The 17,662-nt window shown below is 33.5% G+C and overlaps 1 protein-coding gene across 1 annotated transcript in view; it reads left to right on the plus strand.

The window, feature by feature from the left end:
• The first annotated feature begins 14,117 nt into the window (after nucleotides 1–14,117).
• LOC108910538 (zinc finger protein 8) overlaps nucleotides 14,118–17,662 on the plus strand; it is a 78,014-nt gene continuing 74,469 nt past the window's right edge. The window contains exon 1 of the mRNA XM_018715161.1: nucleotides 14,118–14,288. Within this exon, the coding sequence (XP_018570677.1) occupies nucleotides 14,118–14,288 (171 nt within the window). The remainder of the gene's footprint in view (nucleotides 14,289–17,662) is intronic.

Below are 17,662 nucleotides of genomic sequence, written 5' to 3' on the forward strand. Positions count from 1 at the left end.
AATATGAACTCAAAATTGGTTTTGAAATTTTAAATTTATAACCTTAATTCAGGATGTCGACATTTAAGTCGAAATTTTATGTTGAAACAAAATTGCGAATTAGAAGTCGATATTGGATGTTGAACTTAAAATCGAAGTCAAAATTTTTAAATTGAAACAGCCAATTTTTTGAAATTGTAAGTTATAAAATATACCTATATAGGCCAATACTAAGTTTGTACTCAAAATTTTACGAAATTTAAAACGGCTTCAGTTCGATATTTAGAAGTTGAATTCGAAATTGCGAACTAGTAGGTATTAGGAATTATAGATTCAAACTCGAAGTTTTAGTTATTAATTCGATATTGAATTTTATGTTTGAAAAAACTTCAATTCCATATTTCAACTATGAAGTAGCAATTTTCGAATATAGTTCGAAATTGCGAACTAAAATTTAAAAGAGTACGTTTGAATCCAACATTTTCAATAGGAACTCAAAATTGAATTCGAAATTTTAAAATTGAAACAAGTTCAATTCCATTTTTGGACTATGAAGTATCTATTTTCGAATAGAATTCGAAATTGTTATTTAGAATTTAAAATTGTACGTTTGAACCCAACATTTTCAATAGGAACTCAAAATTGAATTCGAAATTTTAAGTTTGAAACAAGTTCAATTCCATATTTCGACTATGAAGTATGTATTTTCAAATAGAATTCGAAATTGTTGTTTTGAATTTAAAATTGTACTTTTGAACCCAACATTTTATGACTTCTCGACATGGAATTCGAAATTTAAGTTTGAAACAAGTTTAGTTTGTATTTCGACTTTGAAATCGAGATTTTCAATTGGAATTCGAAACCGCGAAGTAGAATTGAAAACTGTTGGGCTTAAACTTGAAATTATATGTTTAAATTCTGTATGAAAACTGAAATTTGTATTTTGAATTCAAAATTTTAAGTGTGAACTCGAAATTTCTAACCAGAATTCGAAATTCGCAGTTTGAACTTGATCGTAACTTGATTGTAAGTGTGAATTTATTATAGCAGTCCAAATTTTAAATTTCAGTTAACTTCAATTCGATATTTCCACTCTGAGGTCGTAATTTTGAGTTTGAACTCAAAACAGGGGATTTTAATTTTAAATTTCACTGTAAATTCGATTGTAACACGAAATTTGAAATTTGATTTTAACTGCAGTTGAAAATCAACACTCTGGACATGAAATTCTAAGTTTGAAGTCACTTTTCAACCTTGAATTCCAAAAATTTTCAATATCCAAGTTGTATTCCAAACTTCACACTTGAATTTTCGATATTTCACTTTAGAATTTAAAATTTTGTGTTAAATTTCAAAATAAATAACTTATCCTTATACTTTCGCGTGTTCCTCTATTATATGACATTGTGTTTTGAATTGAAAATTATAAGCAGTGGAGTCATTGAAAGTTTTAGTCGATTTATTTTTTTTGTAGATAAATAGTTGTAAATATTTCTGGTTTAAACAATTTTCATTCAATTTTTTTTCAGTCAGAAGCGGCAAAACGAAAGCAAATCCGTTAGAATAAAACACTGCTATTTTTATCCAAAATGGCCGTGAAAGCGTACATTTCGGACTTTGTTCCTATCCGTACCCGCCTAAAAAAAAACAGTAGTTAAATTAATATCGCTATTCTCCTTATTACTATTATCATTAGCCCGTGAAATTACTCAGAGTGTTTCCTCGTGTCAGTACCGCGCTGAAAAAGGAGCCCGTTTCGACGTCGGTGCAATTAACGTATTTGTCCAATCTCGGCATCGATGCCAGCGGACGCTAACGGTCAATTTGTCGCGGTGCGTACGCTGACCGACCCCAAACGCTTGTTACTCGAGGCGCATTGTGTGTCAAACCGCAGATTTAATTCAGTTTTCCTTACGCAACGTGTGAAATCGGACGGAAAAAACGACGGAACGGCCACCGGTCAGACCATACTTAATAACAGGACAATAAGAACGGGCAAAAAAATCGTTAACAGCCTAGTTAGCACAAGCCAGAACTTTTTCTAAGTCGAAGGATACAGTAGAGGTTTCTATTTGTTTGTTTTGTAATGCCGTGAGGTTTTTATTGGGTCGAGAAATGCGTAGAATACTACAATCATATTTGTACAGTTATTTCCAAGCGTTTGTTTTGTATATTCCAGTAGATAGCCTATTTTTTGACGTAACATACGTATTCATAAGTAGGTTGATTATTTGTATCGATCTTATAAACTAGAGTGGTTGAAAAATAAATGAATCAATGAAATTATCAGGCTGCTTCCACGAGCGTTGATTTTCTCTACGCTTTCTAACGCTTATGTGAAGCTAGCTTAAGTATTATTGCTCATCATGTGCTTGTTAGTATAATCCTTCCGAAGTCAGATGAATATGCAAAAAAAACGTCTGGTAATAAAATTTAATGAGTTTCAAGGCGTCCCTAAAAAAATGTTCTGCTGAAGGTAAAAAATTATAATAATTTGTATATAATGTGTAGAAAATTTCTATTATACGTATGTTCATTTGGCCAACAACATATTTTAATTATTTATGTCCTCAAACAATTTTATTATATTGGTGGTAAATTTTGTTTTGTTCCGTTTCAAAAGATCTCCATAATGCCATGTTGTAATAATATCAGTAAACAAAATATACCTCTTATTTCTCCCTTTCGCAATTGTAATATGAATGATTGATAGAAGGTGTCTATAATAAATTAAAATTACCTAAATTACACCAAATTCTGTATTGCTGCACTGCACTGCTGGGCAATTTATAAACCACTTGTCGCCTGCTGTGATTTATTGCCCAGAAGCCCAATACAACTGTGCTCATTTTCCTTTGGCCGCGCTCGCATTCTTCAACTGGTCGTATACATTTCTACCACCTGCACGTTTAGTTCGACCAGACCTATATATGGGTATGGTTAAACAAATATGGGAACAAGTTTTTCAAATATTTCAATGCAGAGTTGCTGCGTCAGCGACCGAACCTGGTACATACCTTGAAGTTATTGGTTATTCAATTGACTTCGGAAAAACTATAACATTAGCTTTGTTTTAAATGGAAGCGGCCAAATTGAACAATACAGACTCGACCATATTTCTAAAATATTGCGTCGCTGATAACGAGTCTAATTTGTGTGCACTTTTGAACGCACCTTAAGCGAGAATACACGAAGTATCGACTGTGAGATCACATGAATGAGAGTTTTAAAAAACAATCAAAGCGGAAGCTTTATGATTTAAAAATGTTTTAAACATAGAATATCTTTATTTTTATACCGGCTCTCGGAAGTTTTAGATCATTCTGTCGCTAACTTCTGGCGTAAAAAAATGGTTGATGCAACACTAATTAAATATCTAGTATTTTTAATAGTTCATATTATGTACTTAAATAAAACAAGTGAACATTTTTTCCATTAAAATATGGCATCTTTTTTTTTATTTTAGTCAGTGGCGTATCATTTATTTCGCAAAAGGTTCATTGTAATAACATTTGCGCGTCATTGGACTTTCCAGTCAACATAAACTATACTTAAAACACAATTACTGTATAGATTTTCGAGATATGGCTAATATTTGTTTATTTTTTTTTAACTTCAATACCCTGTATCCTGAATATTTATCGACAAATTTTTATTTGAAGTACTGCCATTAATTTTCATGCTAGAATCTTGTGGCGAAATTTGGTATATTTTCAACAGACACCGGGTATATGTACAATTTTCTTTACTTATATTAGAAAAGTCACTTATTTCAAATTTTTTGGCCATTAGATCGCGTACTTTTTTAATATTTTGAGTTGAAGCCTCGCGTCAAAGAACATGTAAATGATACATTATAGAAAAATATCTGTTTACCAAAGTAGGCATTAAATTCAATGATAAGTTAAAAAATGCACTTATATACAAGGTTTTTGACTTACTTCTCTGCGGACTACGTGCCTTGACCAGCATTGGAGTATACTAGCGATATTTAGTAAACGGTTAGGCATTGAGTAACAGTGATCATTCAGCAGTCTGCTATGTCTCAAGTGTACTCAGTATACAAGTTAAATTTAAAAAAATTAAGGTAGCGCCCAAAAGAAATGGGAGATGCTATACAATTGAAATTAAACAAAAATTTTAATAACGTTTTTGTATTATTGGCATAATCAGAGTTAGAGAGTTACGGAATAATCCTTAAATGAGACACCCTGTATANCAGACACGACAATATACATATTCTAACATGTAATAAATAATGAGCAATCTATAATAATAATTGTAACTATTTTATATTAGAAAAATATACGCCCCTGAGCGTAAGACAATGAAGGCTAAACATACAAAAAGAATTATTATTATGAAACATCCACAATCATCACAATCATAAGATTACATAGAACAATTAACAACAAAGTACTAAATGAATATTACCTGCTAACTAATACTGGTTAACCACTTAATTTTACACTACTTTGTCACACTGCCCGCCGATTGTCTTGCTACCTATCTGCACACTGTTCCCACTTCAACTGCCTATCTTCAACTATTTAGGCTTCCTTCCAGAATTTCCTACCTAAGTGCTTGTTTTTTGTGCTTCCTTCTATCGACCATTAATATTACGTTTTCATTTTTATACAACTCTCATGTAACAGGTGACGTGGAAGTTGATAAGATAAGTACGGTTTTGCACAACTTCTCGAGTTAAAAAGAAATGATTTGATGCAACAGTAATTAAAAATCTATTTTTTTTAATAGTTTATTTTATGTACTTATATAAAACAAGTGAACATTTTTTCCAGTAAAATATGGCATCTTTTTTTAATTTTAGTCAGTGGCGTATCATTTATTTCGCAAAAGGTTCATTGTAATGACATTTGCGCGTCACTGGACTAGTAAACATAAACTATACTTGATGATAGTGGTCATGGATATTATTTATCATGTAAGGTTAAAACACAATTACTGTATAGATTTTCGAGATATGGCTAATACTAAGTTTTTTTTTTAACTTCAATACCCTGTATCCTGAATATTTATCGAAAAATTTTTATTTGAAGTACTGCCATTAATTTTCATGCTAGAATCTTGTGGCGAAATTTGGTATATTTTCAACAGACACCGGGTATATGTACAATTTTCTTTACTTATATTAGAAAAGTCACTTATTTCAAATTTTTTGGCCATTAGATCGCGTACTTTTTTAATATTTTGAGTTGAAGCCTCGCGTCAAAGAACATGTAAATGATACATTATAGAAAAATATCTGTTTACCAAAGTAGGCATTAAATTCAATGATAAGTTAAAAAATGCACTTATATACAAGGTTTTTGACTTACTTCTCTGCGGACTACGTGCCTTGACCAGCATTGGAGTATACTAGCGATATTTAGTAAACGGTTAGGCATTGAGTAACAGTGATCATTCAGCAGTCTGCTATGTCTCAAGTGTACTCAGTATACAAGTTAAATTTAAAAAAATTAAGGTAGCGCCCAAAAGAAATGGGAGATGCTATACAATTGAAATTAAACAAAAATTTTAATAACGTTTTTGTATTATTGGCATAATCAGAGTTAGAGAGTTACGGAATAATCCTTAAATGAGACACCCTGTATATTTCTGCTCCTGTCATGCTGCATCATGTGTATATACAGGGTGTTAATGATAACTTTTGCCAAACTTTAACGGCGTATTCTACCGATGAAAATAATCAACTTTTGCCCTAGAAAAATTTTTGATAGGACGCTTCCCTACGGAGATACAGGGTGTTAAAAGTTTCAAATATTTATATGATTTTTCCTGTGTCTTCACTGGCAAAAAATATTTAGTAATAAAATTTTTGGTTGACATTTTTTTAGTAGGAATAATTTTTTCATGGATAACTTATTCCAAAATACAATCCAGTGGCGTAGTTATTAAGGGAGTAGAGGACCTTTTTTGAAAAGGAATCGTACGCCGCTGGTTTTTTAAATAATTTCAAATGTTTTTAAAATGTACAATCAATTTGTGGCAATAAAGTATTGTTGTAACGTATTCGTAAAATTTACCGGTCTTATGTTCAATAAATATTTTCTTACGTGTTAAATTTTTATCATATTGTCACCTTTAAGTTTTATCCTCAATTTTACTTTAATTACACCTACGTATATATTTGCTTTTACTTTATTTATATAAATTTCTAATAAATGCTTGTTAGATTTAATTGCAAATTTCATTAACGTTGAAGGTTGAGTGGAAGAGCAGGTTTATAACCTGAACTCTGCCTTTTTGCATATTTTCAATATACCTACGTCGTGTTTTTGAAACATATTAATGTATACTACAAAAAAAAAAATATTATTATTTACATTTACCCGCATCAATACCATATTTGTTACCTAGTGTGTAAATATGGATACCAAATTACTTCGAAAAAGTACTCTGAATCTCTTCTTAATTGAAGTGAATTCAGAATATTTCATTAGCCAATTAATACCCGTTACAATTTATGTATTAAAATGTTAATAAAAAAACAATAATAACATACATATATGCAGCGTTCTCCGATGGCAGGAGATATATTTTTATAAATAGAATCGAATTTGCATAACAAAACACTTCGTTTAGAATTTAATTTCGATTAATTTGGAAACAAGTTTTTTGTGAATAGCGTAATTTTGTTTAAGGAAATGACGGATAAAATTTGAATTTATCTCTTAAAATAGATCAATTTGTACCTCGTATTTCCTTGAATGTTGCTTAGACGCTATCTTTAGGGTGTTCAAACGCTTAGGGATCATACCGATACTTGTTCTAAGAATACAACCGTTGATTAATAGACCAGGAAAATAAGCTGGGAATTTACCATTTCGCGACTCTGTTTCGGCAAGCTGAATTTATCACTATAGTTGCTAAATATTATGTACAATAACATATTAGTTTCCAGTCATAAACATGGGGGGAAGATTGTTTACAGGGTGGTTAATTGTATAATTTTTACGTAAATTCACGTTTTTCGCTTATAACTTTTTTCCGTTCATTTCCACGAGAAAACAGTAAAGTACTTTTTTTTCGTCTTCAAAAGACCTCAAGCGTCAAAAAATATTGATTAGATCAAAAGTTATAATCAGAAGAAGTTTATTTATGACTTTTGAATTAAACATTTATAAACTGCGTTATTATTACCAGAATGTTTTGGCATCGCATCCTCTCATTCCTTATCACTGTCTAATAACTCACACGAAATCTAGAATCGGTAAGTTCATAGGTTACAAGTTATGGCCTTATAAACAAATTAACTAATTATTAGTCTGGACGATCCCGAGCATCTTCCACAATCGCACTGATTTTTTTCATGGTAGATTTCATAACACATTGAAATCTATCATTTTTTTTTTAATTTCAAATTTGCAACCTGGAAATTTTTTTTATTTTTTAGTCTTAATTGCAAAATTAAATATACGACGCACGAGCGTGACATAGTTATATATTACTACATATTCGGAAAGCTTATGAAAAGAGCTTTAAGTTAAAAAAAAATCGTCAACATTCGTTGAAAAACAACGGAGTTACAGACTGTCAAATATATTATTTTCAAGCGAAATTCGCTTATTTAACGGCAGGACTATGAATATTATCGTCATTTTCTTGGGACTCGCTCTCTTTCGCTTCCCCCACCCTTCCGCCGCGTCACGGCTCGTCGAAAATCAAGCGACCCACTGACTTTTGACAATATTTCTTATGCACTTAATGAAATTAAAAAAGAAATGATAGATTTCAATGTATTATTATGAAATCTACCATGAAAAAAATCAGTGCGATTGGGAAGATCCTCGGGATCGTCCAGACTAATAATTAGTTAATTTGTTTATAAGGCCATAACAATTCAACTTACCGATTCCAGATTTCGTGTGAGTTATTAGACAGTGATAAGGAACGAGAGGATGCGATGCCAAAACGTTCCGGAAATAATAACGCAGTATATAAATGTTTAATTCTAAAGTCATAAATAAACTTCTTCTGTTTATAACTTTCAATCTAATCAATATTTTTTGACGCTCGAGGGCTAGTTTTGTAGGTCTTTTGAAGACGAAAAAAAAAAGTACATTACCGTTTTCTCCTGGAAATGAACGGAAAAAAGTTATAAGCGAAAAACGTGAATTTACGTAAAAATTATACAATTAATCAGAATGTAAACAATCTTCCCCACATTTTTATGACTGTGGAAACTAATATGTTATTGTACATAATATTTAGCATCTATAGTGATAAATTCAGCTTGCAGAAACAAAGTCGCGAAATGGTAATTTCCCAGCTCATTTTCCTGGTCTAATAATATCGCTCAACTCTAGCATCTTTAAAAATGATTTAAAAAAAAGTTGATAATAAGTTCTTTTAATACACAACATCTGTATGTCTAAGTTATTTTAATTTTCCTATCCCTTAAAAAACTATCGTCTCCCAAATGGTTTCCTACTGTTCTAGTTATGGTGCCCAAAAAAAGAACATCCTATGTGTGGTACTTAGGCAACATGTCCCACGTTTTTTTTTAATTTCTCATTGGCCACCTTGAACGGACGTACCTACCAGCCACCGCGTTTGATAACACGCATTATGTAAGCGCATCACAAAAAACTCATCAGCTTGTACCCCGTCCTAATTACCTCCCCCCAAAAAAAACGTAATAATAATAAATACAATCGCCCCTGCGCCGTCGACCAAGCGCGCGGCCCTCAGAAAAAGTAAAACCGACCACCTGTACCCCGAAAAAATTCACCCCCGATAGGAATCACTCTTACTTTTTATATAAATCACAATACCAACACATGTTGCCCTCCCGATAAATCTCTGGAGTGTTTACACATACTATTTTTTAAGCACCCACATGCTACCGCAGTCGCCCAGACGAATAGTCGACCCCGAGGAACAGCCCCGGGGCCCCCAAGACCCAGCAGGGCCGCTTCCGGCGGCCGACCGGCCCCCATAAAAAACAATTAATCGAAAATTGCCTCCGCGATCCAGCGGGCCGGGCCGGCCGGACAATCGCCGGCCCGCAGACGCAAAACAAATGACTATCTGGCCGACCGCAGCCTCCTAGACCGTGTGAACTCGCCTAGGGATGCCTAGATTCGGTCATGTGTTGCACGCCATAAGGCGGGAGGGGTGCGCTTCGGCGGTCCCTCATCGATGGAGTGGATGGAAAGTGAAAATTATTTACATATCGAGTCAGGTAAATACAGGTGGTTGCTTGGCCCAGATTTTTCGGGGGATAAAGCGCGGTCGTCCGACGAAAGGGATAGTTTTTTTTATTGGTCATTTTTTAGGGCGGCTTTGAGAAAAAACAACAGATGCTCGGAGTGGTACTCGTTTGTCGATTAGGATTCTTGATTGGCTAATCAGCGGCGGCTGAGGGGCGGCTGAAAGATGTTTTCAACACCGGGAATGTTCTACTCTGGGATTATAAGTGTGGTGTGTCGATAATTTATAATTTACTTGGAGATACATATTTGAAATTTTATTTTCTTACTTTCTTCGAAATTTTCGACTACGACTTACTTTTTAATTGTCTCACAAGTGGCAAAATAAAGGGATAGAACGAAAACTATGACACACATAGATAAATTCCGACAATGTGTTTTATTTTGTGTAAAACTATGTTTATTAAATTAAAAAAATAAAAATATGATTTACCTTTATGATTTTTGGGTAGAAAGGCAGTACGGCTTCATAGAAATAAATGGCAATAATGGATTTATAAATATTGAAAGGATCTTGTTTTCCACTGCATTGCTGATAAAATCAGTAACATACATGAATATATATTTCTCTATACATATTTTGAACGAAAGAAGATATCGGAGAACTCTTAATAAAATTTATTGTCAAAAAATGTGACAAATTAGAAAAAGTAATTTCAATGGCATTACAGATCTTAAGGGTGTAGTATAACAACCCCGGGTTCGATCGACAAAAAAAATATAAACGTAGTTGTGGCCAAAAATATGTGATCGTTATAAGAAATACCTACGTTGTATGTATCTATTTTTTAATTGACCGGAAGGCGCTGGCTAGTAACTTTAAAGAGGAGAAATATGGTTTAATTTTATAAAACAAAAGCAGAGTAAATACACCTAACTTTATTATTTTTGTACAACAGTCTTCACATTAAACATGTGACAAATAGAAAGAACAACAAAAACATTAACAACCATTTAACATAAAATGAGAGTGCCACGCTTACCTAGAGCTCCTGTGGGGAAAGAGCATGGCAGAGAAACCCACGATCGTTGCTCTAACTACCCAAATATAAATACAAAACAACCACTAACAAAAGGCATAAATTAGGATCCTTTGCTAATGATAAATAAGACCTGACTTATTTAATGTGTCACTAAATGTCACCTCACTCGAATTAGACATACACACTTCCAAGTAAAACTGAAGAGGTTTGGTGTTAATTAGCCGGCAGGGCCGGAAGGTACTGGAGTCCCGTACGGGAGGCAATCCAGCTATGAGTTGACATTTCGGAAGATCTGTTTTAGCAATTCTTTTTTTATATTTAATTCTTTTTACAAATTCCTTCCTCACGGGCGAAAATGTTAGTAAATTCAACAAGGCTTGTATATGCGTATGACATACAGTGAGAAGTGCGTTATTATTTGTTTTTCGAACAACGTAATAATGATAAAATAAGTTAAATGTGAAACAAAGGAGCTGTTATTGCAATATCTGGGCAGTTACGACAATATATACATATTTTAACAGGTAATAAATGATTAGCAATCGCTAATAATAATTGTAACAGTTTTACCTTAGAAAAATATATGGCCTTGAACATAAAGGAATGGAGGCCAAACATATAAAGAATTATTATCATTAAACATCTATAACCATCACAATCATAAGATTACATAGAACAGTTAACAACAAAGTAGTTAGAGAATATTACCCGCTAATTAATACGGGTTAAACACTTTAATTTTTCACTATTTTGCCTCACTGCCCACTGATCATCTTACTCCCCATCTCCACACTGTTCTCACTTCAACTATTTAGGCTAGCTTCCTTCCAGAATTCCCCACCTAAGCGCTTGTTTTTGTGCTTCCTTCTACCAACTGTCAATATTACGTTTTCATTATTATACAACACCCATGTAACAGGTGACGTCGAAGTTGATACGATAAGTACGGTTTTGCACAAGGGGTACCTAATCTTACCGAGATGATATTTCTAATCCAATATACACATTACATGCTCTAAATATTAAAACTGACTATTATTAAATACAGATGACACTTTTCTAAAATACATCAGGAAAAGGTGTAGCACCACCATATTTTTTCTTCATTGCGAGGAAAACACTGTATGAGTAATTAAGGAAATTGATAAAATCCTTAATTTTACCTTTTTTCTGAGCACCCAGTATTTTATCATCCAAAGTTGTTTATGGCCGCTGGATTTCTCAAAAGATCTACGAATAGCAAATTAATTGTCAGCTCCACAAAATTTATTTCTGAGGTTCTTCTACAAGATAGAAATCTGTAAAATTATCGTATATAAATACCTGTGGGAACCCATTCCTTTCTGTCAACGTCAGTCGCTACAAATTTGGAGATAAAGGTGACAGAGGAGTAAATGCTTACTATCCTCAGAAAATGTAGACCATTTTAAACAAGAAAACAAATAAAATTCAAATATTTCCTATTAAATAGACCCTAAACGTACGTATTTAGAAATTATAACTTAAAATTTCAAATGCTACGCCAAACTACAATTTTTTAGGTGTTAATTTTTGAAAAACTGTATTTTCGGAAATTGGTCCCTAAACTTTTAACATTTCTGTATGCCTTAAGAATTTAGTCAATTTACACAACGGAAGAAACATTAGGAATTCACACCAACTTAAAAATTATAGTTGCCAGTCAGTAATTCATTTAAAGCTGTCCGTACACGTTTTGAGAGCATACCGTCAATGGTCGACTTTAAACATGTTTGAAACAGAATCCGTCGATTTCTTAAGAACTCTCAGTTTGAAAATATCAAAATACAGTTTCTTTTTATTATAAAAAGTAAGTAAATCAAAATTGAACCGTCTTCAGATGATGTTTTAACTTTTTTTTGTCTCGACTTCAAGGAACGTTCCACAAACATATTTTTGTAGCGCCCGGTAAACACAGTTTTCCAAATAAGTGGTACAAAACAAAAATGTTCTTTGTTATTTCTTCTTCAGAAAACAGAACGACGAAAACCAACTTTTCGACTGTTTTTGTTTAATTGCTTTTTCTACCACACCGAAAAGAAACATGGTATACCATGCTGACGAGAACTATTAGTTAAAACATGTTTTATGATTGCATTAGTGATGGTCATCACAAAAAAGATGACTGATCACATAAATATGTGAAAAATTTTGCCGAAATACAAAATTTTATTGAATCAGTTCTAAAAGTGTCAAAGATCACAAACGTGTTAAAGTGTGGTAAGTTATTCATGTGACAGATTTCGATGATAGATCTGATGACATTCTGCCAAAAAAATGCTTAATAAAATTATACTACTACATCAGCTATTAACATTAATTCAGATTATACAGGGTATTAGAAGTTTGATTGCCTTAATTTTAACAGACGGTAGAATACAAAAAAACCTTATATGACATGGGTCCTAAACTCAACCATTTGCGAGAAAAAGATTATCAAAATCTTAATCTTGATGTACAAAAGTTCTATTAATTAAGGAATCCCGACATAACTGCGTGCATAAAATACAATGTTTATCACTTTTTTTAACTTCTCTATGCTTGATTCTAAAAAATAATTAGCGTTGTAACAAATTTAAAATTCGATAAAACTCATATCGGGCAATGTGACAACGGCGCGACGGTTTATTAACACGAGGTTCAGCAACCACCAAAACGCAATTCAGTTGGTATCGGGATTCGACCGTGTCGGAGTGTTTTTCTTGCGTACCACTATTTTCTTTTCTTGAGGTGTTTTCGAGCGAGTGTGCGAAAATTGGATTCGAACGTGTCGTGCGTGCACCGATAATGGTGGTGGACATTATAAGCATATGTTGTAGTTTGTTTTGTACTCATGCTTACTGAATTTTGCTTTTAGGGTGACGTGAATCTTTGGGTACTTTAACTACATATTTTTCAAATACATAATTTGATTAAAAGTTAACTCTTTTAAGAGATTCATAATTACTAAAATTTAAGCACAACACTATCCTCGAACTACAAAATCGTTTTATTTTATTTATTTAAAAACTGGAAATCAATTGCCTTGAAATTTACTAAATGTTTCACAATAATAGTTGTTTACATTTTTTCCGTAGGACAAGTGCGCACGTGGTGTGCATCAGCAGGTTAAGCGCTGTTGTCACGTTGTGATAAAAATCCCCAATATTAATACTCGCTGTAATTTGAAAACTGTTAGTATTACGCCCCTGTAACATATAACTTTTTTATTCATTTATGATTACTCTATCTCATGCTGAAGTAATGGTAGTCAAACTTCTTACACCCTGTATAAAAATGGAGAAACATTGTGAAATTACTATTTTATATAATAGTGTCAGATCATTTATGTAAAAAGGTGACACTAAACTAACATGAAACCTCAAAAACATGAAAAGCTTTTGTTTTTCTGATCATGTTATTTCACGTGAAAAAGAGTATTTTTATTTTTCATACAAGTGTCAGTTCGTGCTTGCGAAGAAAATAATAAATGCGTAAATCTATGACAAAAATTGTTCCCTTTGTGCCTAAGAAGTCTTCAAATGTCTTTTGTTTGATGGGATGAAGGAAGTCAAGGAACAAAAAAATATGTCGAATATGTTGTAAATGTGTAAAGTCGACCTCCCACGTTTCACGTCAACGTCTTGTATGGACACCTTTAAATAATTTTAATAGAAATTAGAATAATGATTATCGGCGCCCCTTTTTAACGTAGATTGCCCCGGCAGCTGGCAGATTGGAAAAAATCCTCGATAATCGCGAAGCTAGCGCAGAAAGACGTTTCCCGCACAAAGACGCCGTTAATTAAAAACCCGTAAAACTACTTGTGAATGAAGAGCCGACGCACAATGGGGTGGCGTAATCCCTTGTAAAATAGTAAATACAGACGTCTGCGGAGCGACCCCCGCGGAGGGGCTGAGTTATGGCATCCGAGAGATCGGAGGTAGCGCCCGGCCAGCAGCGGCAGTCGCAGAGGGCCATGAGAAACATCGCCAGTCTCCGTCGCGGGAGGCCGCGTCGGGGGCTGGAAGAGGACGGAAAATGGGGTGATCCCGACGCGACCTTGAAAACCAATCGCCGCACCGCCGTCGAGGTACACTTTAATGAATAGAGGCCAGATTCCGATCTCTCGGCACTTTCGTTTTTAAGAAGGGGCTGGTCCTCGACCTACGCGCCGAGGGAAAGGTTACCAGATTGATCGGACGCCGGGAGATACACACACACACACACATGGATTGCTCGAACGCACGGAAAATTCCCATTTCACGTTTTTCATGTCTACAGAGGAAAAAATCGTGAAAATACAGAAATAAAGAAAATATTGTTGAATGACATTTTAATATACCTAAGAAAACTAGATAATGTCCATAATTATTTATTTGTGGCAATTTTTTATTACTGTTTTTATTTAATTGTGTATTCTGTCATATCGAAAATATATTTTTTATAAATAATTAACCCCTTCTGCTCTACAAAATCTGTCAAGGGGCTGATTATATATATTTAGTTTTGCATAACCAGAAACACTGAGAAATAATCTCGACCACACATGACAAAGTTTCCAAAAAATCTTTGTTTTCTTTCACAAAACTCAAATTGACTGACATGTAATACAGACAATATACATATACTCTTCGTAAACCAAAAAATGTCAGTCATTTAATGGTGATTCTGTTGATGAATAATCTTATTTTCTAGAATATTACGGGTGTAACCCGGACAGAGTTGTAGTCCGCAGAGTAGTTGTCACGATACCTACGGATTACTAAGTTGATCTCTACCAGTACATACAAATCAATGCTTTGTGTTAGTAGGTATTAAATAACACCGACAATTAAGATCTTGACATATTTTGTAAGTTATATCTCACCCATATAAGAAACTATATTTACACTAATTTATGCGTCATTGCCTAACTGTACTGTCAAAACTAAGGATATAGCGACAGAAAACACAGTGTTTCATTGATAATATTACTTATTACCACCTAGTTTGACGGATGATCTGACACTAATATCAAAAACTAACTTTGCAATATAAATATTCAATTTTACCTATCGATTTTTATGACATTGTCAGATCAGGCTTATCAAAAACTAAGGAAGTAGGTCAATTACCCACCTTACCACACATTATTATATTTGCGATCTGACACTTGTCGAATTATATGGAGTATGCAACTTTAGTTGATTTGGTAATATATTTATATTATCACAGTGACCAAATTGAAGCAGATATCACGAAATATGTCATTTTAGTACTTATTTTAGCTTTACGTCAAAGTTGTAAGATGACAGTACTGTCTATACTTGGGCTGTGAAATCTGCCAGCTCGATGTTTTCTTCAGTCCCTATAAAAAGTAAAATTTAAGGACTCTTACAGCATCACAAGGACATAAAAGGGATAAAATTTATTGAACAGGTTTGTTATTTTTTTAATATGATTTGACACGTGCACAAAAAAGTAAAGGTGATAATTTGACATCAGAACATTGTATAAAATCTGGAATTGTACTTAATTTAACAATAATATTTGCGCATTATTATTATTTTTAATAAATGACTTTGTAAAATCTTATTATTTTATTTTGGTACTATCTACGTTGTGCGATGATCTGACATTACTCTCAATATTAAGGTCGATTTTATACATTTTCGTGTTCAATCCATTTAACATATTTCTTTCCTTGACCCTTTTGTACTAACAAAAAGCACTATTTATGGACTTCTCTTTAAGGACATAAAGGTGCAAAAATTTACTAGTGATATACACGTTTATTGTATTTTTAAATGATCTGACACTTGTTAAAAAAATAAAGGTTGTAATGCTACTTGTTCCTACATTCTTTACCAAATCAAAATTCTAGAGCTAAGGGTTTTAATATATCATTTTACTTTACAGTTTTTCTCACATGTGATCTGACACTATTTTCAAAAACTGAGGTTACAAAAATCTTTTTACAAGTTTCTACCTGTTTTATATGGTCTGACACTGTCATCAAAGACTACGGAAACCTGTCAGTGCCTACTTACCACACATTAACATTTTTGTGATCTGACGGTAAACAAGTTTTTCATATATTTATAAATGTTTCATCGTTTTTCTACACGACATTATGTACTATGTTACTTTTTATTACTCATTTACTACATTTACACACTACCATCTACGTTGTCAGATGATCTGACGGTACTGTCAGGTCAGAGCCAAGAAATCTGCTTTCGTCCATCATTACATCACATTTCTTTCCTTGACCTTTACCGTCCTATCGAAAAGCACCCTTTGAGACCCTCCTGGACCACGGCAAAGGCCGTAAATAAAATTCCACCCGAATGTTTTGATTCGGGTCTGGGCGGGGGCCCCGAGAAATGTCCACAGTTCACTTCCTCCACACACCACCGTCTTCAATCACTTCTTGGGAATCTCATTTGGTACAGATTATGATTCCGTCGCTGTTTCGATCCCGTATAGTTTCCACGCCGAAGACGAAGACGGCGACAGGCTGTGATTGGACGTTTTATTGAATACCGTCTCAATTATTAGGTAACATCAGGTAGAGAGTGCGGGCCTTTTTTTATCCCCTCGACTGCCAGGTAAAAAGTAGAAGTTCATTTTAAAAAAGTTGACTGGCCGTGGCTGCGTGCCATGTATCGACGATTTTTTTATGGCATGGTGAAATTTATAGCGACTTAAGTGGTCGCCAGATAAAAAATTGTCAGTTTTTTTGCCCTTCCGCCACGCATCTCGTGACTTATGAATTGGAGCCGCTTTTTTCCATTTTTTTTTACCGGGGTCGGCCGACCCATTAAAAATAATAAATAAGAGTAGGTTCGCCAGTCGGCGCGGTGCCAAGTTGTTGCTTTTTTGCCCTTTTGCAATGTTTTAGTTTGGAACGAGATTAGCGGTTTCAATAGGATAGATACAAAAGGAGTTGAATCACTTTACATGGTTTCAATATATTACCTTTTTTGTTTTAAATATGTTAATTTGTACAGAAAATAATAAGCGTAAAAAGTCATAACAAGATTTCGTTTATAAAACCGAAAATTTCGAGTTTAAACCTAAAATTTTGAAATTAGGCTCGAATTCTTAAATCAGATCCTAATTTTCGAATTCAAACTTAAAACAAATCGCAACTTGCACTTTCTACTGATTTTTAGTTAAAAGGTCCCATTTCTGGCATTATTGACAATGATAACGATAATCGAAAATTCGAAATTTCGAATACAATGTTGATCCATCGAATTCGAACTTAAATGTTGAACTTTAAAATATCGAAATAAGTTTCGACATTTCGGACGTGATCTTAAAAATGAAAATGAATTGTAGAATTCGAATATAACTGAAAAATTACATATGAACTCATAATTTTGAATATAACTTTGAAATATCACAATCAAATCTGATCTGAGATTGTCGAATCTCGAAAATTAGAGTATAACTGTGAAATATATGGAAGTTCGAGTA

The sequence above is a fragment of the Anoplophora glabripennis genome, unplaced genomic scaffold (assembly GCF_000390285.2).
Source record: "Anoplophora glabripennis isolate ALB-LARVAE unplaced genomic scaffold, Agla_2.0 scaffold7, whole genome shotgun sequence".
Lineage (NCBI taxonomy): Eukaryota > Metazoa > Arthropoda > Insecta > Coleoptera > Cerambycidae > Anoplophora > Anoplophora glabripennis.